Source organism: Nothobranchius furzeri, chromosome 17 (genome assembly GCF_043380555.1).
Source record: "Nothobranchius furzeri strain GRZ-AD chromosome 17, NfurGRZ-RIMD1, whole genome shotgun sequence".
Taxonomy (NCBI): domain Eukaryota; kingdom Metazoa; phylum Chordata; class Actinopteri; order Cyprinodontiformes; family Nothobranchiidae; genus Nothobranchius; species Nothobranchius furzeri.
In genome coordinates, this window is record NC_091757.1 from 51,592,660 (window position 1) to 51,616,620 (window position 23,961).

Sequence of the window (23,961 nt, forward strand, 5' to 3'; positions counted from 1 at the left end):
AGCTAATTTATCAAGCTAACGTTATCTTAAACAGTTTATTTAGCTGCTGGAGCAGATTAAAACGATGATGCCTCACACTTAGATCGTTGTCACTGGTTTCGTCTTCACCCATTTACACATTTATTAAAGTGAAGCCAAACTTTAGAGCGCGTTCAAGTTCTTCTAGTCAGGAATTCGGAGTTCCGAGGAGAAAGCGAACGCACCATTAGCGAAACGGAAGCTAACATATCAAGCTAATTATATTTACCTACCAGAGCAGATTAAGATGAGGATGTCTCACTTAGATCGTTGTCGCTGGCTTCATCTTCCAGTTACCCATCACATTTAGTGAAGTGGACCCAAGCTTTAGCGTGCGTCCTTTCTACCATGCTGCTCTGTTTACAACTCGCTCGCAGCGACCGATGACATAACGCTCTTGCGCATGCGCAGATGTCTTGGCAAGTTCTCGTTATGATGGACGGGTACCGAAACGAGGCACCGTTTGAAATGACATGAATCGTTGCTCGGTCGGTACTATGGAATTCGGTCGGTACCTTAAAAAGTACCGAATTCGGTACCCATCCCTAGCCTCATTCCCCTCCATCACTTCATAGAGTCTCACCTTCCAAATCCACATTTCTTCCAATTTCCTTCCATAAATTGAATGTTTGCTGTGCATCTTCGTACTCACTCAGCGCAGGGTCCTTATCGTTCGACTACTTCTGCAAGACGTTCTTCGATCTGCTCAATGTCAGCTGCTTGGCATCTTCATTAGCCTGGCCAGCCGTCCTAAATATGTAAATATATAGTCTGGCCACAAGTCATGACCCATAGGCAGATCTCAGTCTTGGGGCGGAGTCTTTCGTCTTTCAAACTTAGTAAAAAAAAACATGTATTGCCTACATTATATCACAATACAGAGTGAGAGAATTATTTTTATAGATTGCTAAAAACAATCCTACATAATTTCTGAAAGGGGGAAAACTCTGGCTTGCAGCTTTAAGTAGTTTCACTGTCTTTGGATTTATCGTTTGGTTTGGTTTGACTAAACGTAGACAAAAGGTGGTTTTTATGTGCAGGCATCAAAGTGTCTGTGTTGCAGCTGCTTTCTCACATTTTAGTGCTCTTGCTAACTTTGCCCTTTTATACTTAGATCCTATTGTTGAACTGCTCCAACTAAACTATTAGCTCTCTGTTTTTGTCATTTCCCAATTTCTGATCTGTAGAAGGAAGCCTCCAAATGCCCCACACTCAGGGTATCTGTTTTCTAATATACACATTTTAATGGCCCATTTCAGGTGAATGATATGTTGGCCTTTGGGTGCAATACTAATAAGAGTATTATAATTTGTGCTGCCTCATTTAGTGAGGAAATTACAGCACTCAAGCTCTTAATCCTCCCTCTAACTCAGAAGACCATGACCCAAAGAAATCTCAGAGGAGAAGAGAGGAATGCATTTATCTGGTGTCTTTTTTCCTGTTCTTGCTCGACTTCGTTTTGCTCTGACCTAATCTGCCAATTCTACTCGAGTGCTATGATGTTGCCTTGTGTGGATGACCTTTTTCATTTCTCCATTCTGTCTCGAGTTGTTTGTGTTATTTTGGATTTATTCCCACTCTGTTCACTTGTGTTAAGCCAGCTGGTAGTAGGCTACATAGAAATATGAAGTCTCCACTTGCAGGTGTTGATCTAAGGAGACATTGTTACATAACTGGGGTAAAAATTAGTTTTTTCTATTTTCCAACTGATTAATTTCAGCTACTATTTCCAGCTGCTCAGTGTTTTTGCTCTCAATAATCAGCTCCAGTTTACAGTCAAGCATAATGGGTTGAAGGTTATTTGAACTCTCAGTCAATTTTTCAACTTGTGAATTCAAAGAGCTTGAAGGAGCGTCAGACTCAGCTATTCAGCAGGTCACTCCTCACAACGCCAGAAGAGCTGTGAAAAACGACAATCTTTCACTCACGAGAATAATATTCTTTAGCCGTGCTCTCGTATGCGTCTATAAATACTTGCATGTTCATAGGCAAACAGTTATTTCCTGTCTTTGATGTTTACAATGACATCTGTGCCCTGGAAGTTGAAAGTGACGGGCTGCCTGGAATACTTTTAAGAGCTGTGAAGGTGGGGCTCCATCCTACTCGCTAATAGCGGGTTGAACACACACACCCTAACCCTAACCTTAGTTACAGCCACAACTTACTCCCTTTCCCGCTTCGTGGAGTCGGTGACGCGACCGAGTGTGCACACTTGGAGACATTCACACCCCTTTTGTTCATACAGTTATGCACACATTCAGGTCATATGCCATACCCTTAGTAGGGTCTGCCTGGGTCGGTTTGAGTAATAATCATCATAATAATAATAATAATAATAATAATAGCCTTTATTGTCATTGTACAGGATACAACGAAATTGGAGTGCCACTCCCTTGGTGCACAATACAATAATACCTCTAAATATAAAGGTCCCCTAAAACAAAACAATAGTAAGTAGCTAACAACACAATAGTAAGTAACAAAAACACTAGTAAGTGACAAAATAATAGAAAGTAATATATGCCGACTAGCACACTATATACAGAACAGCAGCTACCATATCATGTAAAAAAAATGGCATTAGAATAGCAGCATAGTAGTTGATGGTGACCTTGACAGTCACTAAGCATTTTTAATTGTTTTTAAGCTTATTTACAATAGAGATCGCCCTGGGAAAGAAGCTATCCCTTAATCTGTTTGACCTTGTTTTATGTGACCTGTACCGTCGACCTGATGGTAATAGTTGAAAGACGTGATTGCTGGGGTGAGATTGGTGTAGCACTTCCATGTCAGTGGGTGTGTCCTGCTGATAAGTTGTTTAGCATATGAATACAACTGGGACATAGAAATATTGTTGAAGGTGAATTGTGCATGTTTATGTTTTCATAAGTGTTTTGGCATTCTGTGGTGATACCAAATGACGGTTTTGTTGTCTCAGGTTGTGGGCGGGGCTGAGCCTCTGGTGCTGCAAGAAAGCTGTTCTTAGAAATACTCTTTTTCAAAGGGATACATTTTCAAAACACCTTTGCACTTTTCAGAATCTATCACCAAAACAGGACAAAATGGTTGTTTTTGTGACACTTTTAGCAAGAAATTAGTTTTAACTTTACAGCAGTTTATTTCAGGGAAAATAGATGCAATACCAGAAGTGAACGTATCCTATTTAGTTTGTTTTGTCTTTATAAATTACTTAGTTTTATTTCATACAACAGCAGAATGTGCATTTTGCTCTAGAGAACTTTGGTTTGTTAAACCAAAGAAAATCCATTGCAAATAGCACTAGTTAGGCTTTTCTCCATTTAAGTGTCAGATGGTTGGGTTGGTAATCCAGCTCCTATTCTTGCAGGCACAATTATCTTGGACCCTTGAAAGGGTCAGAAACATAAAGTCACAGGCAACAATTTATGTGACCAACTCTTAGTGAGCGTTGAGGTTTTATTGTTTTTTTTTTTTTTTCGAAACCACTTGGCACAGAGGAGCTTATTTCAACAGACAAAGTCTAACTTCAACTCGTGAGATATTTGAATCGAGGGTAAATTGCACTTGTATTGAGCTGTGAAACCGTGTCATCCCCAAAACAACCCTTACCAAGACCATATTGGTCCCAAAATGTTGGGCAACCTCTCTTTGGCATCATAAGAACAGATGGAACAGACATCACACGCAGTCGTTTGATTAGAAGCTACACATGTCGAAGCAGACCGCCCTTTTCTGTTGTAAGAGCTTAGTATAATTATGGCCATTACAATGATTAGACTTTTTTTGCGCTGTATCTTCCCCACTACGGTATTCAGTTTTTCAACCATTTTTTTGGGCTCTGTATCACTACTAGGCCACTTTCAGACCTCTTTCCACTTTCTTCACATCTCATTTGTCTCTCCTCTTTTCATCCTGCCTCATTTATCTTCTGCTCTCTCTGAGGCATAAAGACCATATCCTCTTTATCAGCAAGTCGCAGCAGGAGCATGTCACTCTCCCTCCGCCTCTCACTCTCATCATCACTCCTTTCCTCTCATCATCACTCAATTTATTTTCTTCTCCACAATTCCACAGTTTTCATCTGTTCTATGCATTTCTCCCATGATTGGAATATTTAGTTTGTGCTCCATCAGGTTGGCTTTTATTCTTGGGGATTGTTTTCTTCCCCCCCCCCCCCCCCTTTTGTGTCTTTCAACTGATCCCCAGGTCAATTTTCCTCTCTAGTTTTTACCTCCTAGTAAATTATTGTAGCCTCACTTCTTGTAGGGGCAAAGCGGCGTTTCTTCTGGGCTGTCACTGCTTTTTTTTGTCTGCACGCTTTATCATTATGTTGTCAGTATCTTTTATCTTTCCCTTAAATATCCTTTCATTCTAAATGGACTCCTGTGTAATCTTTCAGACTGTGCAAACTCCAAAAATAGAGAACCTGCCTCGAAAGACCTGAATCAAACATGTAATCTAGGAGAAAAACACACACCTGATCAAGGCAAGGCTCTGAGTTTATAAAAGGGATTTAAATAAGCAGTTTTTAAAATAGGAGTACGTCTTTTTTTCCAGACTCCTTTTAGTCTTTAGTTTTATATTAGTATCGTCATTATTATTCAAACGAGTTGATGTAACTTCCTTTAAGACGATGCTGTTGAAAGATGCATTTAAAGGGACTATGTGTAGTTTTTACCATTAATCCTGAATATGATGATGAGCAGTTCCTGAAAATGATTGGCGGCTTCGTAACAAATCCTTAAAAATTGGGTCTAAAATACATTGGCGCGGGTCTACTTCTCTGGGTGACACCATATTAAAATTAAAGTCCCGTTAGTCATCATCACACACTGGTGAAATTACATCTCTGCATTTGACCTATCCCCGTGGGGAGCGGTGAGCTGCAGCAGTGGCTGCGCTTGGGAACTATTTGGTGGTTTTAGATGCGATGTTTGCTTCTGTGGGAGCTTGTGAGGACAAAACCTATTTAGTGATTCGTAACAAGCTGTTACAAAACTTTTGCCATTCGTAAACATTGTTTTACACATGTGCCTCTTCGCTCGTTACCAGTGGTGAAAGAGAGTGTGATGGGCTTGCAATTTTGCTGGAGGTTGAATGATCTGACGATAAACTCATTCGAAAATTGCGCTTCCAGGGATTTTTGACCTTAACGGCCATTCGTTGGTAAGGTCTTACTCATACTAGAGCTGGACACTAATTCAATAACGATATATACGAATGGATAGATGCGGGGTTCTATAGGGAAAAATGGATCAATAAAACATTTCCTTTATCAATTATAGCCTATCTGGTAGCTTCATACTAGAGTCATTACTCACACCCAACCAATCAAAACACAGACTCAAGCACACTCCATCACCAAGCCCTCCCCTCGCAAACGTAAACAGACAGCAATGTGACCTAAACAAGATGTAGCTGCAAGGAGGTGTGGAAATAATAGTCCTGACAAAAGGTTACAGTAGTTTACCAGCGTGGCAATATTTTCATTCTTACAAGTCTGACAAAAAACAAACGGTGGTTTGCTAAATTTGCAGAGAATCGAAAAACACTAAGTCTGGTAACACAACCAACTTGTTTTATCACAAATTAATGACAAAAAATGGCCAGGGCTGCACTTAAAATATATTTTCTCCAATTTTATAGAATATTCTGTATTTATTGAAATCGATCAGTATGTATTTTCTTTATAATCTATACACTTTTCAGGGTTTTTCCTGGCTCAAATAGAGGTAGAGTTGGTACCATCCTGACCATGCGCCAGCACATACATAATTCTGCTGCCTCACTTTTTTAAAGGCCAAATATTTTTTCGTTAAGTGTTCTAATCTAAGCTTCTGTTTATTAGTAGAATATTCCTTTTGACAACGTTTCAAGTGAAACAAAACTGGTTTGCTGCTAAAAAATATGAAATAAAACAACAAAATTATCAGGCTGAAATAACAGACCCTTATTATAAAAGGCTCAATAATATGTATAAGATTGTTGTTTAGTTCTCTTTTTTCCCCCATCTGACATTTATAGTTAAAATATGTTGAAATATTTGACCTACATTTCAGTACACATTAGGTTTCAGTACATTTTAGGTTTGTATTGTAGGGTTTGGTAAATTGAGTGCTTTAAGAGCTCAATAAATATATTACCTCTACTTATGAACAATAAGCTGTGATACTCTATTTAAATGTAGAATCTCAACTCTGCTTGGTCTTTACTGTGTTTATCAGAAGATCTTGGATTCTTTCTTTATTAAGGAATTGCACACACTTTGTTTTGATCCAGAAAACAGGTTTATAAACGTAAGAATTTATTTTACAAACAACTAAAACATGACAATTTAACTAAGCATTTACTGTGATGGAAAGAACTAAGGCCTAGTCCACACGTAGCCGGGGTTTTTTAAAAACGAATATCCGCCCCTCCAAAACCTTGCATCCACACCACCGCGTTTTAAAAACAAACTCTGTCCACACGTACCCGGATAAATACGTTGTTAAGGACATGCCAGACCTGTAGGCGGCAGCACTTCCCCCGTTCTTAACCTCGTCCTTCGTCTGTGGTCTTCTGCAAGGAGCAGTAATTCCGCTTGCAAAAACAAACAAGCAGAAAGCGCTTGGACAATTGATGGATCGGGTAGTGACAGAGCGCAGCTCTGAAGGCTTCCATGATGCCGGCTAGCGTAAACACAGGTCGCACACGTGATGTCAGCATTTTTTTGTCGCGGAAAATGACGTTGCGGACCTTAAAACTCCGGTTTTGTCCGTCCACGCGCAGACACCCAAAACGGAGAAAACGCAGATCTTCACTTTGGCCGGAGTTGTTAAAAAGATCTGTTTTCGTGTGAAAAAACTCAGTTTTCATGTGGATGACAGGCCAAAACGTAGGAAAATATCTACGTTTTGGCAGATCCCCGGCTACGCGTGGACAGGGCCTAAAGGTGATGTATGAACCTATGTGTGAATGCGGTGTTAGTCAGAACTTCCTTATCTCGGAGAGCTGAGTTCTGGATGTAAAAGAGTTTGGTTTGTGTTAAGCTATGAAGGTGGTTGTTATCAAAACACATCAGACGCAATCTGTCATGTCTACGTACCCACTCGAAGACCCTCGTGAAAGATCCGGAATGTAGAAGTCCTCGGACTTCCAGGCACCGAGGTCCGTAGAAGAAACTGCGGCCCCACTAAACCGGTCTTAGAGTTGTCTCCAGGTCACAACAGACGGATGGAACTGCGCGTCTGGGACCCTTAAGGGGTCTAAACAATATCAGCTTGTTCTGCAGGAACTGTTGCAGTATCAGCTTCGCAGGTGCAAAAAGATTTTGACGACGTGTCAAAAGCTTTGATGGGTTACAGAGGGTTTTGCTTCAGGTGGCCGGTCTGAAGCTTTCTCTAGAACTGAGAGATCACCCGAGAGTGATCCAGTTTTGATGTTCTCATGTTATGATTTGTGTAGCCAACCAAAGGTTGACAGGTTTGAGAAATGTTACCAAGAAACTCAGAAACATGCCTTCTTTGATACGAAGGCTCTGAATAGGTGTCAGAGATTAACTTAACCTTATTTTGTCCTTGTGTGAGTGCAAATGGTTATGACCTTGTTATATCAACATGCTGAAACATATTTCAATCACTGTAATAATAACATAACATTCATTTCACACTACAATCATTGAGCACAGATTAATGAAACATTTCATTATATTATAATTATTATAAGTAGCAATAAACAAATGTTTATTTAATGATTATCCAGTTTATAAGTTGTAGAAATTCATATCTGATTTAGGAAATCATTCTTTGACGTAGCAACTAATCCGGGCTGGAGTGTACCTTATATGGAGGCATGAAGACCTGAAAGATTGGACCTTGAGGAGAGAATGTTATTGTTGACATTTCATTATCTGTGTTTAGAGCTGCAGAGACTCTAGCTGATGGGATGACGGCAGGCCAATTTAAAGGGAACACATGCAGTCTTGTGTCTCCTTTTTGACCAGCTGTTGAATAGATGTTGAATGGTCAAACTGTACCTAAAAACTGACCATTGCTGAACATTACAGTATTAATAACACTCAACTTAGTAAAAAAAAAAAAAAAAAAAAAAATATATCCTGTAAAATATAATGCACTTCATTAACATGCATTTGTATTGGAAATGGTAAAAACATTTAATTTCTGCTGCTAACAATGTAACGGTGGCATGTCTATTATGTACGGGTTGGCAATAATCCAGTTTAAACTATGTTCCAAGATAAGCGTTTGTGAATTATATTCTACAACGGCTTGCCTTACTTCCTGCGAATGTGACTCGTATCTGCAGCGGTTCTGATCCGTAGCGCTGCAGGATGCAGAATAAACAGGATGGAGGGGACTTTTCATTCGCTTGTAGAGTTTAGTCTTTCTTAGTTTAACGATCATCAAATATTTTTCTGTGCGACACTTGATCGTGAGACTGGTACCCGTTAGCTTTAGCATTAGCCAATCTGCGTGTAGCTGCACTTTTGACCCCAAACTTTGGACCGGTTCTGCCTTTGCTGGTTCCTTCATTTTCCTCCACTGCATCCAGATGACCACATTGTGCGCCAGTAAAAAGCATTTTTCTTACACGTAACTTACTTTTGTTCAATAAAGTTCTGGAGAAAATAGTAATTCAAAGATGTTGCACCAGTGCTACGTTTAAAAATAGACAGACACACAGAGACAGTTTTTTTCGTTGCACTGTACAGCCCTCCTCTGATATGGAAGAACCTGGGGGGAAATCAGGACGTTAATAGCACCAACCACAGATATGTACCAACTAGTGAGAAAAGCAATTTTTGATCTTTTTCTGCAGCGGTTTTAGCGGTTTAAGCACTTTTCGGTGAACCGCTGTTGATACAGCGCCCGTGTTGTGATGCAACGCTGCAACTACAGTTAAAATAACATCCATACAGCTGGGAGCAAAGTGAAATCAGGCTGAGGCGGCACAAAATTAGCTGGAGACGGCCGCCACGCAAATTTGAATGCAGGAAAAACCCAGCACTTTTTCTATATCGTCCAGCCCTAACTCAAACATAAAAATACGGCTTGTTTGCAATGATTTAGGTATGTACTGCCCCCTATCGCCAGGTAAGATACATACCGTCACTTTAATAATGCATGACAGAGGTCTGTTTTTTCAAAGGGAAAACAATAGTCTTCAGTTGTAATTTACCATTTAGTAGTTCTCTTTACGAAAATCTAATTTTCTCTGTGACAAAGTGTGTGTGTGTGTGTGTGTGTGTGTGTGCGTGCGTGCGTGCGTGCGTGCGTGTGTGTGTGTGTGTGTGTGTGTGCGTGCGTGCGTGCGTGCGTGTGCGTGTGTGTGTGTGTGTGTGTGTGAAATGCTTCTGATATTTTTTGTTGTTTTACTATTATGAAAAACTTTTGGACCTTTTTTGTTTAAATTGATTTTCACCAAACGTGTAAAAAATTATTCCAATTTTTCAGCCAAACAAGGAGATTTCCTGGGGATTTAAGGTTTTCCTAGGGTTATGCAGAAGTGTGCATGCCATGTTTTACATCATGATTACACTGTAAACTGTGTTGCGTCTACTATATATTATTGCATGGAGTCTTGGGGTTCTAATCACCTACTTTGCATATTTTTCCTTTTGCATAAATATTACAGTCTAATCAGGGAGTTCAAGTGCAAACACGCCATGCCAGTGTGCAAGATTTGCAAGTTATTTTTAAGTCATCATGTTTTAAAATTAAATCCCTACAGTACTCTGTTCAAAACTTTAAATGCAATGCAGACATGCGTATGGTCAGTATTTCAAACTGCCTTTAGTGCAGAATCATGCGCAAGTAAACAAGTACTAGAAACATCTCATTTAAAGCTTCTGGTGAGAAGAGGCTTGTTCATTGCATGGTTTAACGATTAAAAATGAGAGTTCAGCTACATTTAAATTTTTAGGTATACTTTCTGTGCTCGTCTACTTCTGTCAACAGCGTTATGAGTTAATAGACGTTTTAATGAAAAACAACACAGAGTCATAACCAAGATATTTCCTTTTTAATTTTATAAATATGCAGTTTTTCCCTCCAAAGTAATTAGTTGTGAGTAGATTCAGCAGGGAGATGGCTTCCCAAATGCAACAGGCTCAGGCACATCAGAAAGTAGAAAGATCCGTGTAATCTGATGGAGCTGCATTCCTGCTGAGTCACACAGATGGCAGGAGGAGAATCTGGCCAAAGCACCCTAAGTGTCTGGACTCAGCCTACCTTGTATGAACAATGCAGGCTGGTGTTGGTGGCGTAATGGTGTGGAAAATGGTCTTTTGGTACAGTTTGGTCTCATATAATCAATCATTGTTTGAGTGGTGCAGCACCTCTACCGCTCCTGACCATCTCCATGCCTTTATGGTCACAGTTTACCACCTTTTAATAGATACTTCCAGCCATGATGATGTACCAGGTCATAAAGCATAAATCATCTCAGACAGACTTGCTTCCTAGCAAAAAGAAAACAGTGCACTTTTATATTTTTGCTATATTTCTTTAGCAAATATAACAAAACAGAGAAATGCTTAAATATTAAACAACTGAAATAATATCTGTCTCCATTTACTTTCATTTTTCTGAATTATAACTGAAATATCCCATTTGAAGGTGTGGTTCACTGAAAACCCATTTTTAATCTATTATTTGTGGTTATAATCGGTCTCTGAGTTTTTCATGCAGACTGAACATGAAAATAGTCTTCCATTTGCATTAGCTTCTTATAGAAAATAGACGTGAACCTCTAGGATTTTAAAAACCTGACACATCTACGTCACACTGTCACTTACCGTTCATGAACTCATCCATTTTGACTCACGAGGAAGGGCGTTTTTGGTTTAGCTTCCAGAAAACAGAGAATATCTCTACTAGTAAAAGCTAGCTGTTAGAATTTGCAACCCTACAACCTGACAGAACTCCTTCAGGCTTGTGTTTTTTTTTTTTGTTTTTTTTTTAGCGATCAGCGTTGCAAATCAAACTGAGTCACTGGTAGAGTGACATTGCTGTTGCTTTTATCCAATCTGAGGAGAGATGTCTAAATATCAGGAAATAAGACTCCAAATCCTCTCATCTGAAGCTCCCCTACAGTATGACTTACAAGGCATTCGTTCCTACTTGAGACCACTGCATTTCTTTTTTATTAAACAAGTGAACCACACGTTTAAAGGGTCCTGCCCAGTTGTGTTTTTGGCATCTTGGACTGAAAGTTCCACCTAATCCCACATATAATAAAAATGTATATTTGTAATAGTGAGGAAGAGCTTCACAAGATAACATGCATAAACACATAGAGTAAAATATTTGAGGTGTCTTTTTGGTCAAGAAAATACCTCATTCATTTATAAAACCTTTCCAGTAGCCAACCACTAGAGGGCATATTGGTTGTACCGATGTCTGGTTCTTCTGTCTTTAGTCAAGTCCAAGCAAGACATTAAACTTAATGAACTGGTGCAAATCACAGTGTCAGACAACAGGTGCAGTACTTAGACCTGCCACAAATTTAGATTAACACAAAAGAAACATAGGCTGCACAGTGGTGCAGTGGTTAGAGCTGTTGCCTTGCAGCAAGAAGGTCCTTGGTTCGCTTCCCGGCCTGGGATCTTTCTGCATGGAGTTAGCATGTTCTCCCTGTGCATGCATGGGTTCTTTCCGGGTGCTCCAGCTTTCTCCCACAGTCCAAAAACATGACTGTTAGGTTAATTGGTCTGTCTAAATTGTCCTTAGGTGTGGGTGTGTGTGTGTGTGTGTGTGTGTGTGTGTGTGTGTGTGTGTGTGTGTGTGTGTGTGCATGAGTGTTTGTCCTGTGTGTCTCTGTGTTACCCTGCGATGGACTGGCTCTCTGTCCAGGTTGTACCCCGCCTGATTGCCCAGTGACCGCTGGGGATAGGCACCAGCCCCCCCCCCCGCGCGACCCTGCATGGACGAAGCGGGTTCAGATAATGGATGAATGGACAAAAGAAACATTTATTTCATTCAACAATGGACTAACAAGGAAAAGGTGGTGGTTTTCAAGGCATGTCACTGGTTGTATTGTATATTCTTTCTGGTCTGGGAATGGCTTGGGATTTCTTAGGGGGAAGGTTGTCATAAGCTGCTTCCACATTTGGCCCGATCCAGGTCCCACGCCAGTAGGGTTTGCTCTCAGGAACGTGTGAGTGGGGCAAAAGACTCATGGAGAAGTCCGTAGTGTCTCCCTTAAACAAAGGCGGCTGTGAGAAGTGTTGCTTTTGGAGACTCTGACTCTGATATTGCACCCTTCTCTGTTGTGTCTGTCCTGGTGCAGCTCAAGCCTGGCAGCGCTCTGTGTGTGTGTGTGTGCTTGTGTGCTCGACAGAGAAAAAGAGACGCCTTCAGTCAGGTGTTGTTTACTCAGTATCCAGAGTAATAGTGAATCGCGCACACAGGAAGCCCTGCTGGCTAATTCTATCTGCCAATCGCAGTTCCCCCTAATTGTGGGTGTGAATTTGAGCCGGCCAATCAGTCGGCAGTGGGTGTGTTGGACCAGTTCAGCCTGAAGCGGACCGCATTGGGGAGAGTGCAGAAAAAGCGACCGGTTGGGCATGGAAACTACCCAGGCTATGCAGATGTGAACACTTCCTACCCTGTCTTAAGTGGAGTAGAGCCGGCGCTAGTGTGGAAGCCCTTTTGGACTGATCACCTTTACAACACAATCTTGGAAAAGTGGTAAAAAATTGACAGAATGCCACAGTCAGCAACTTTATCACCATATGTGTTTGGTTTTTTTTAGCCAAGTTTTCTATTTTCTCATAATAATGGATTTGTGTGTTAGCCACCTTTCTCCACTTCGAAATAACAGTTTGTAACAAAGTTTGTATTTTAATTGGTAACATTTAGACCAGTAGGGGTGTCATGGAGTGGTAAGACTTTGTGTTTCCCACGCTATTAAAAGTTTGCTGAAACTAAAAGCTTTATTTTGATATTAAAGTTCATATTATCTCCTTTTTAAACAGTTGAATGGTTGCAGTTAGAGTTTAAATTTAAGATGCTGCACCATCTAAATGCCAAGCAGTATGAATTTATTGCTTCATAAACAATTATGATATGAGAACGACTTGTTTAGAGCAACGCAATGCCTTAAATCAAATTTGACTGCCTGGGCACAGCTTACTGATGTTGTCGGGACGTCTGAGGGTGTAAACGATGTGTTCTAACTTAGCTGATGAAATCAACATTAGCCTATTAAACCCCCTGCTGTCAGCATCACCTTCCACGTATAATTTACAGCTTACACTTCAACATAGCTTAGCCCCACTGCTCATTGCATCACATTGGAGTGTTTGTGCTTGCACGCTCGTGCTCATGCACTGTAGTTGTGCAGTTAAACATGAGGCACCACAGGGGATGAGAAAGACTGGAAAAGTACAGATAGTTGCATCATTAGCTCTGCTTAGCAATTTACTTCATAATTGAGTTACTTTTTAAGTCTTCTGCTGAAGTACAAGTGTGCCCTTCGACTGAAGAGATTTCCTGTGTCAGGCCCTTTTTTATTTTCTTCAGAATACAGAGGGGGTTTTTATTTATTTTCTTTCTGGAGATGATTTAGAATCTCTGCTCTTAAATGACCTTCATATTTTAACACAAGTGACAAGACACTTAAATCTGTTTGCCTTAGAAAAGTCAGTGGTGACACTTTGAAAGCAGCTGCCTTCTTGTTTCTGTTCATCTCACCCTGTTTTCCTCCTCATCCATCGCTGATCTCTCCTGCTCGTTCCTGTCACAATGAGGTAAATCTGTGAGTCCCCACTCGATGCCCCGTGTCATCCCGTCGCCAGCTGCTTTCTTTATGATGCTCTCTGCTAGTTCCCATAACGGCGCCTTGCATTACGACTATCCGCCCCTCTCTTCACATGTCTCTCCTTGTTGTACTTTTTTTTCTTAAACTTGCCTTCTCACTGCCAAGCAATTACATTCTCACCTCTCCTTGCCTAATGCCTCCTTTGAACTTCTTGTCTCTTCTCCTCTGCGTCAGACTTTCCCCAGGGATGACAGTGGATCATACTTATGGTTTTTCGTGACAGTGGCTACACTACAGATCATTTAGTGTCGGGGCTGTTACGAGCACACACTTGGCACACAATGTCCTAAATGAATTACTCTTCATCTCTGTAGCAGCACTGTTAACATTAAAAAACGTGCTCTTTGGTTGCGTGTCTATATCATTCTGCTAACATTCTTCTGGTTTTCTCAATATACCGTAATTACCGGACTATAGAGCGCACCTCAATATAAGCCGCACCAAAAAAAAAAAAAGGTTTTCTACACACACGCTGCACTCAAATACAAGCCAACGGCTCTCGGTTGTGGGGCGGGTTCTACCGTTGTCTTTCAAATGATCTCCGCACGCTACTGGACAATGAATGTGACATACTCTTGTTTCACTCTGTTGCTTCATCCCACCCACCAGGCATATAGAGTGCCCTGACTGGCCCACAAAGCGGATAAAGCTCTGTGATTTGTTCACTAAGCAGATAGAGCACTATGATTGGCCCACCATTATGGACCAATCACAGCTCTTTATGTGTTTGAACCCCCTCTAGAGAGCTGTGATTGGCCAGCCAGAATAGGGGCTGCAGAGGTTCCAGTGGAGAGTTCCTAGACCAAACTTTGCAAAGCAAGAATTTGGTCTAGTTCACTAGGCTAGGTCTCCGGCGCACAGCGCATGTACGGCCATAACATAAGATAAATAGACAGAAAGATGCTACACAGAGGTTTTTCGTTGCTGTTTTAATTCAACAAAACAAATTTTAAACACGGGTGAACGTGCCTGCAAGTTTAGAAAACAGCACTGATAGCATTCATACTTCTGGATGGTTATAAAATAAAAACAGCACTGACACGTTATTACCAGTCATGTGCATGTTTAGGAGAAAAGAACAGCGCTGACACAGCATTAATAAGCCCTGGATGATTAGAAAATAAAAACTGCACACAAAACATGCCTGGTTGGTAAATAAAACACACTTGCCTACCAGAAGAAGTCATTCGCTCTCATCTTCCTCTTGCGCACTAAAGCCATTAAAGTCCTCTTCTTCAGTGTCGGAGTTGAACAGCCTCAGAAGAGCTTCGTCACATACCTTTTCTGTGGCGATGTCAGTGTCGCTGTCCGTGTTGCTGTCATCATCCCCGGGTGAAGCTGGCTTGAACGAGTTCTTCCCGCTGCCGTCTCCAGCGCCGAACCATGGATTCATTCATTCATGCCAAGCTTACATGCGGCAGCACTGTTTCCCTCCTTTACTGCCAGATCGATGGCCTTCAACTTAAATGTGGCATCTTATGAACTCATACGTGTAGTTACCATGATGAGGGGGTATGGACTTGAAAAAAATTCTTCGTCGTGCCGGCTACTTGCATGTGCTAAATTAACATGAGCACTTTCTTCGATTTCCACTTTCGACTTCCACCTGTTTCACTTTCTGCTAAAGCGCCCCCTGGTGGCAGGTGAAGGAAAATCTTCAGTAAACCCGCACCTCATTATAAGCCGCACGGTTCAAAGCGTGGGAAAAAAGTAGCGGCTTATAGTCCGGAAAATACGGTAATTGTGTCTTTATCCCTTGTTTTCTATTTTCTTTGCCTGAATCGTCCTTATTAATTTATGCTACTTCATAAAATAGATTTACTTATTCATGCACACACCGTGTTTCTGTTTTAATGCTCAGATTTTCTGCCCTATGTTAAAGGTAATTCATTATACTGTTGATAAAATAAATACTTTATCCCTGATCCATTATACCTCCAGCCTTTACATGTTGTAGGGTAGATGTAGAAGTGTCCCTGTTGGATTTTCAAATGTGCACTTGGTGAGTTAAATTAATTTATTTGTTTGACATCTTTTTTTATAAAAACTTCACATCACCTGCACAATGTTTGGACCCCAAATTCTTCATCAAGTACAATTTTGTAACCAAGATGACAGAGTGAATTGCCTGAATGTCCAGTCTGCTCTTGGTTCAACAATATTGTATTTTTTCCATTATCTAGTCGGAGATAACTCAGACAGGAAGCAGCACCCTTAAGAGTGGTTTATTGTATATGTTGTTACAGTTGCTCCACTGGGAGAAGTGAGCACAGATCTTCAGTGCATGTATTTATTTAGGTTTTTTTTTTTTTTTTTACAACTAAGTCTCTAAAGTCAATATTGGACCATTTTTTACACAAGCAAAACACACTGGATGTTCTAAACATGATGAAAGTAAACTTTAAGTGAAAATGCACTCTGATCACATACTGATGATGCAAGTCATCTTTTGTTTTAGGTCAACTGGTTCTAATCTCTTGTCATTCACATTAAATGGCAGGAAGTCTACAAATAAATGTAATAATTGTTTTAATTTTTGGTAAGCGACCTCTGAAAATAAAACTATTCAAGTCAGGCAGCTGCTTTTTCTTTACGTTGAAACTGCAAGGGGCGCTATAGAAATGATATCTTCTTCTTCTTCTTCAAATACTTAAGGGTTCTTTGAGGGCTTTTGGATATATACAAATGTCAACATTTTCCACAGCTAAGATAGTTTTGTGGATGGATGGATGATAAACAAAGTTATCCTGGCTGGATTGATGGATCAATAAGAAATGGGTGGATGGATGGCAGATGGATTTATGGGTGGATGGATGGCAGATGGATTTATGGGTGGATGGATGGCAGATGGATTTATGGGTGGATGGATGGCAGATGGATTTATGGGTGGATGGATGGCAGATGGATTTATGGGTGGATGGATGGCAGATGGATTTATGGGTGGATGGATGGAGGGACAGAAAGACGGGTGGATGGATGACAGACAACATGATCCTGGCTGGTTGGTTAGATCAATAAGAAATAGATGGATGAAGGGACGGATGGATGGATGGATGGGGGGATGGGCAGATGGATGGATGGTAGACGAAATTATTCTGGCTGGATAGATAAATCAATAGAAAATGGATGGATGAGAGTAGATGGAGGATTGATTTATGGGTGGGTGGATGGAGGGACAGATGGATGGATGATAGACAAAATGATCCTGGCTGGTTGGATAGATCAATAAGAAATGGATGGACGGTAGCCAGAAGATAGATTTATGGATGGATGGAGGGACAGATGGATGGGTGGTAGACAAAATGATCCTGGCTGAATAGATAACTCAATAAGAAACAAATAGATGGATGGATGGATTGTTAGATGGATGTATGGATGGATAGAAGTCAAACAAGGATGGATGGATAAGAAATAGAATTATAGATGGATGAATGAACAAATGGATAACAGAGAATGAAAGATTGTAGACAGAATGATGACTGGATGAATGATAGATGGATTGAAGGAAAATGGTTAATAGATAGAATAATGAATGGATAGAAAGATGGATGAGTGGATGGATTGATAATTATTTAAAAAGACAGCCATGTTACAATTCCTGTTGTAAGAAATAGAAGCTAATTAAAATCTTTGCTGGTTTCATGGATCTTGGAAGTAGAATGCATGATAATAAAAGAATGAGCACACAAGAAGGAAAAAATTTAAGGAAGTGACTTTTAGTTGCACAAAGTTATGGCAACAGCGATAAAAACCAAAGAAAACTAACTTTTCTAAACCAACCGTAGAGCTAAAAACCAAGCATCCTGACACAGCCATCTGCTTAAGCTGCTCCTGAGGACCGGAGGGTTGGTCTCCAGTAACAACAAGCTGAGATCAAGTTAATCTAGCAAATTATTATTCAGGATGCTTGTTGGATGATATCTGTGCGATGGAGACTTCTACGCTGATTTAAATTCCCTTTGTCAGTATTCAATCACTAAATTGCAGTTCATCATTATAAAAGTGGGTTACGTTTCTTGGGGCGGCTTAACAAAAACAACAACAACCTATTGTGCTACTAATTCAGCAAAATGCTCTTTTTTAATGTTGTTTTTGTGATTAAGAGGCCATAAAAAAGCTTTTATTTGTCGCTCCAGTGCAGATGCTAAAGTTGGTTGCATGCTGCAATCACCCACTGACTCACACACAGCAAAGGAGAATGCATTTCTGTTGATAAAAAGATGCACATTCTACCGAGTGGTGCTGAAGGAAGGTAATTGTGCGAAGGATGGCTTTACTGTCATCTAACTTGCATATTATATAGCACTGTGATGACTAAGAGATTGTTAGCATGACAAGTATTGTTTCCTCTGATCCATTAGTGACTAAATAGTCTTTACAACATTCTACTTCTCTTTTTGTGTTTAGGTACTTATTTATACTCCTTCCTCTTCCTGCCCTTTAAAGGGTTTTTGAAGGTCTTCAGTGTATGTGAGTGAGAGATATCTAGATTGTCACATTTGCGTGAGATGATCAATTACATCATGTGTGCTTACATGTGAATCTAAATCAAGCTATTGTATTAAGAGCTAATGCCTCAACGAAAATGGGAGCCTTCATCCTAGTTTACACGTCCTAGAATCAGATTATTGATTGAAGTGCATTCGACTTCATGACAATAGGTGATTCTTTTGTGATGGCATTCTTTTGGTAGGACCGTTGGATCTGCTGAGCTGTGGTGGCCTCATGGAGGGGGCCATCGGCTAGCACACTGCTGCTAATCACTTAAACATTCTCTCTCTCCTGATAATAACTTTTTGCTTTCCTTGACGTGGAATGTGCTACTGCTAGTTTACCCGTTTAATTATAGATTCACTAGGATAAATACAATAAAGTTTATCTCTCACCAAATAGAATATTTACTAAGACATCATAATGTAACCATAGACACATTGCTTGGTGTGTGTGTGTGTGTGTGTGTGTGTGTGTGTGTGTGTGTGTGTGTGCGTGCGTGCGTGCGTGCGTGCGTGTGTGTGTGTGTGTGTCTGTCTGTCTGTCTTCTCGATCACCAGTGAGTCGTGGTGGCGTTAATGCCACTGTTCGATCCTGCTTCTAACAGCTTCGTCGCCTTGCCCGACTAAAGCTCATTCTTAAGAGGCCCCTCTTAGAATCAGTTATTCATGCATTTATCACTTCCAGACTCGACTTTTCCACCTCAGTTCTAATTGGTGTAAATGTATCTGTCCTAAATCGTCTGCAGAAAGTCCAGAATGCTGAAGCCAGATTTCTTTCCAATGCAAATAAACTGTCACATCACTCCCGTTCTGGATGATCTACACTGGATTCCTGTGCAATTTCGAATTCAACACAAAGTTCTAACTTTTACCTACAAAGTCCTGAATGGTCTAGCCCCCTTATACCTGTCAGAGCAGCTCTGGTATAAATTGGATTGGATTGTATGGCTGCTTATACTGAGCCAGGATCCTCTGGAGGTTTCTTCCTGTTAAAAGGGAGTTTTCCTCTCCACTGTCGCTAAATGCTTGCTTGGTATGAGGATTGCTGTAAAGTCACTGACACTAGTCAGTGACTTGATGCAATTTGCTGGTTTCCTCATATAGGAAACATTTTTTCTGACTGGCTTAATGAACTGACCTGAATTGGAATGTTTACTATGTGAAGTGTCTCGAGATGACTCTTGTCGTGATTTGGCGCTATATAAATAAAATTGAATTGAATCACACAAATAGTAAACTGGCGGGGTGTGGATTTACTGTAGATAACAGGATATGCTCAATGACCAAAGAAATGGACGACAAGAACATGTAGCACGTACTGTAATGTTTGATGGTGTCACATGTCAGATTCACTCCAGTCTCTCTTAAAATGTCAGCTCCTCCCAAGCACCCAATCTGAACGCTTCAACCTTGGACTTCACCGGTTTCAAGCTGGCACCTGCACACTGGAAGTGTCTGTAGCAAGTCTATAAAAAACAGCCTGTAATTTGACCTTTAAATGGCTGTTCTGGGTCCCTTAGTTCAATTAAGAGTTGGCCCATTTGGTTTGACTTCAGATGGACTAAGGTGTATACATGCATGTCAAAAGTACAATGTTAGTCTCGCTAAGGCAGTAATTGAGTTTCCTCTCATTGCATGCCCACCCATTGCCTGAGGAGGTTTCTGCGTGTGGAGTGTATCACTCTGACCTGCTTTTAAAAGGTTTTGACAACAATGGACCTTTAGTAAAACAAGCTCAGTTGAAAAGAACATGCAGGTATTATTCACAGTAACAGAAGGTATATTTCACATCATAGACTTGATCTGAACTAAATATGAGCACGTCTTCTACAGCTTTACTTTTTAAAAATGAGTTGTTGAGAAGTTTTTATTTGTCGAATGATGTTCACATTCTCCCGGGGTTTATTTGCAGAGTGGAGGCTATCCACCTCTGCTGTGCTGTTTGCCTTTGTCCTTGCTTCACTTCACAGAAAATAAATGACTGCGTGCTTACACTCAGAAATCTATCTGCTCCAGTCAGCCATCCAACTCTTCTCGCCATTTTTTTTACTTTATTGTCAAGGATTGTTTTCCCAGTGCTTTCCTTGCTGGAAGATGAATGGCTGTAGCTGCAAATACTGAATCATTTTCCAAGTTCTTTGTTAGATGTACATGTCAGGGTTGGAAATGGTGATGGGACCGAGTTGATTCCTGCATCACTTTGTCAAAAGTGGCTCAGAAAGTATTGGAACTTTACTGGTCAAGGTCATGGTTTCCGTATCGTAGACCTTTGTCATTTTTGACATAAATGTATTGAGTATTGTAGTTTTATAAATAATATATTCTTCTACAATGACCCAAACACGTTAGTATCCTCTTCATGACTTTTGGAAGGCTGTTAATACTTTTTGACATCAGGAAACCTTTCCAGTCTATGAGAAAACAAACAAATCCAATATTTATTAGCAGATTTTTACTTTTAGACATGGTAAAACTTAAAAGGTGAGTAAAAAGAGCAGTAAGTGCTAAATCCAGGTAGGGGCAGAGGTCCTACCTTAGGTAGCATAGTGTCTCAGGCCCTATCCACACGTAGCCGGGGATCTGCCAAAACGTAGATATTTTTCTACGTTTTGGCCTGTCATCCACACGAAAACGGAGTTATTTCACACGAAAACGGATCTTTTTAAAAACTCCGGCCAAAGTGAAGATCTGCGTTTTCTCCGTTTTGGGTGTCTGCGTGTGGACGGACAAAACCGGAGTTTTAAGGTCCGCAACGTCACTTTCCACGACAAAAAAAATGCTGACATCACGTGTGCGACCTGTGTTTACACTAGCCGGCATCATGGAAGCCCTCAGAGCTGCGCTCTGTCACTACCCGATCCATCAATTGTCCAAGCGCTTGTTGCTTGTTTGTTTTTGCAAGCGGAATTACTGCTCCTTGCGGAAGACCACAGACGAAGGACGAGGTTAAGAACGGGGGAAGTACTGCCGCCTACAGGTCTGGCATGTCCTTAACAACGTATTTATCCGGGTACGTGTGGACAGAGTTTGTTTTTTAAACGCGGTGGTGTGGATGCAAGTTTTTGGAGGGGCGGGAGCTTGTAGGGCAAAGTGTGGGTTGGGCCTGTAAGCTGGAGCTCTACCCCGACTCTGATTAGTGGGTGAAAGCGAACGGACAGCAACCAGAAAATTGTGCTTTCATTTTCACTCATTAGGATTTATTTATTAATTTTTTTTGTCTTTAATCATTTAAATTTTGTAACCTATCCTGTCTTCATTTGTCAGTTTTAGTAGCATTTTGGCAAATTGAAGTCAACTGATTCCGGGTGAAAACATCTATACAGAAGATTTTATTGCTTTTCATATTTCTAGTATGAAATACAGCTATTTGATGGTTATTTTTACCAAACAATTAAAAAATAAAATAAAATCTGATTCTTAAAGTCCAGACTGGCCAAACACTGGTTAAACTGCTTGTGTAGAATACCGGTCAGTTTCCATCACCAGCTGATTATTCAATCAATCGATCGATCAATACTTTATTAATCCTAGAGGGAAATTAGAGTTTCAGTACACACAATTCAGAGATCAGACATGCATGGGCAAGACACACGACAAGAATTGGTGACTGTGGTCATTCGCAACCCTGAGTGGCGCTACCTTAATAGAGATCAGAGGGTTACATGAGGAGGTGGACGGGGGGGGGGAAGGCACTTCACAGTTACCCTCCACCAGGAGGGCAGCTTTGCTCTGCAAAAAAAAAAAAACACCTCAACAGATATGCAACAGACTTCAGACAACACAACATGAGACTCCAATGGGGGGGGCAGCCATCTACGGCACTTGTTTTGATTTTATTTAAAAAATCAGTTTAAAACCCCTAATGAAACCGGTGTGTTGCTTAAGTAAATTTGCAAGGGAGGAAAGAAACTCCCAAGAGGTAATGGCTGCAGGAACGTGTATTGCATGCATGCTATTATACAATAAAGAACTTGAGCTACATCCAAATCCAAATGTTAGCTTCAAACCTTTGAGTGACATCGTCCCGAACTAATAAGTGAAGGGTTGCCCTCCCTCCGGTGGGGCATAATCATCAGCTGTGGGCTGACAGGATGGAAGTACCACCTTCTATTATTGCGTGTAGCCCAGACCAGCTGCAGCACAGTTTATAGTTGGTTAACGCGCCAACTAGCCAATGAAGTTCGGAAAGCAAAGTCCCACATGGAACCCTCATGGCCTTCTTCCACAAAACGAGTTAGAACAGTTCTGATTGGTGGAGCGCTCCATACAGCGTGTCAGAACATCTAAATGTCTCCGGCGTGAATATATCACCTATTGTCAACTTTTGGACTGATGAATATCACTTGGAAATTAGTGGTTTATTTCCCTGCCTCAGTGCATGAAAAATGAAAATGTCACTTACTCTAGTGTTAATCTTGTGTTGAAGCTAAACTATAAATAGATTATGTGATCCATTCTCTTTATTTCCACTAGCGCTAGTTTGACATGTATGCTCCTGACTGATTTGGCCTTTCTGTTTCCTTTGCCCTGCTGCAGTTGGCCCTGGAGGACCCGGTGCATAGCGTCTCTCTCCAGCAGTTTGTCTACGACAAGCTAAAGGCTCAGCAAGCGCTGCTGGGGGACGAGAGCTTCGGCGCCCTGATGGAGACTGTGGATACGGAGCTCGTTCGGCAACTCCAGGAGTTTCTTCAAGGTCTCTGAGTCACATCTACAGTCCCTCACCACCTTAGCAGAGCTCTACTGATGTTTTGAAATGAAATAAAAAAAAGGCTAACAATCTGCCTTATCCAGACCCTCCCAACCCCCACCCATGCTATGCCTTATCTGTATCCACATCTAACCTCGCCAGCTGCCCTTAGCTAACCCGCCCTGTCCAACTCTCTCTCACATCTTATTTTTTTATGAATAGGATTTCCGCGGGTGCTTAAATCTGTTTAAAGCACCCTCACATCACACTAGAGCTTCCACTTACTTCTTCTAGTTTCTGAATTTTTCATGGTTTTAAAATTGGTGGGTGGTTTGAGGATTGAAACTGAACCGTTGGGAAGTTTAGGACAAAGATCTGCAAGTGCTAGACTTCAGCTTTTTTGTTTTAATGTGTGGGAATAACATCACAGGTTGTAGCAAAAAGCATGAGCAAAACATCTATCTGAAGGACCGAAACAAGTGTTTACAGTGTTAATTCTTAAATGAGGAAACAGAAATGTAATTTTGTACGTATGTAAAGTAAGGGTCATGATCTGCATGATGATATTTTTTTATTTTACTTTAGGAGGAAAGTGACTACTGAGAGAACGATGGCTTTTTTTCCCTTTATTATTAAATTCAGTTGGTGGGATTTTTAAGTGATTTGTAAGAGTGCTGACGCACATTTCTATGTATATACCGTACGTACTGCTGCTAATAGATGGTGTGTCAGAGCACTTTAATAACCAAAAACTGTTTTGCATTTCTTTCTCGTTTTCACGCCTCACAAAACTGAAGTTGCATTAACATCTTAGGAGTTTTTGGCATTTCACTCATCTTAGGGCAACATCTCCAGTCTTAATGCTAACGCCAGACGCTTTTAGTTTCATCGGTTCCTGACTTGATGAATTCTGACCCGTTTGCCTATTTAATAGTCACTTAGTCACGGTGACGAGTCTTG

The 23,961-nt window shown here is 40.8% G+C and overlaps 1 protein-coding gene across 1 annotated transcript in view; it reads left to right on the top strand.

The window, feature by feature from the left end:
• Positions 1-23,242, top strand: part of ipo11 (importin 11) — a 215,357-nt gene extending 192,115 nt beyond the window's left edge. Inside the window, exon 30 of the mRNA XM_015972857.3 lies at positions 22,851-23,242. Coding sequence (XP_015828343.3) covers positions 22,851-23,015 — 165 coding nt within the window. The 3' untranslated portion in view covers positions 23,016-23,242. The remainder of the gene's footprint in view (positions 1-22,850) is intronic.
• The last annotated feature ends 719 nt before the right edge of the window (positions 23,243-23,961 follow it).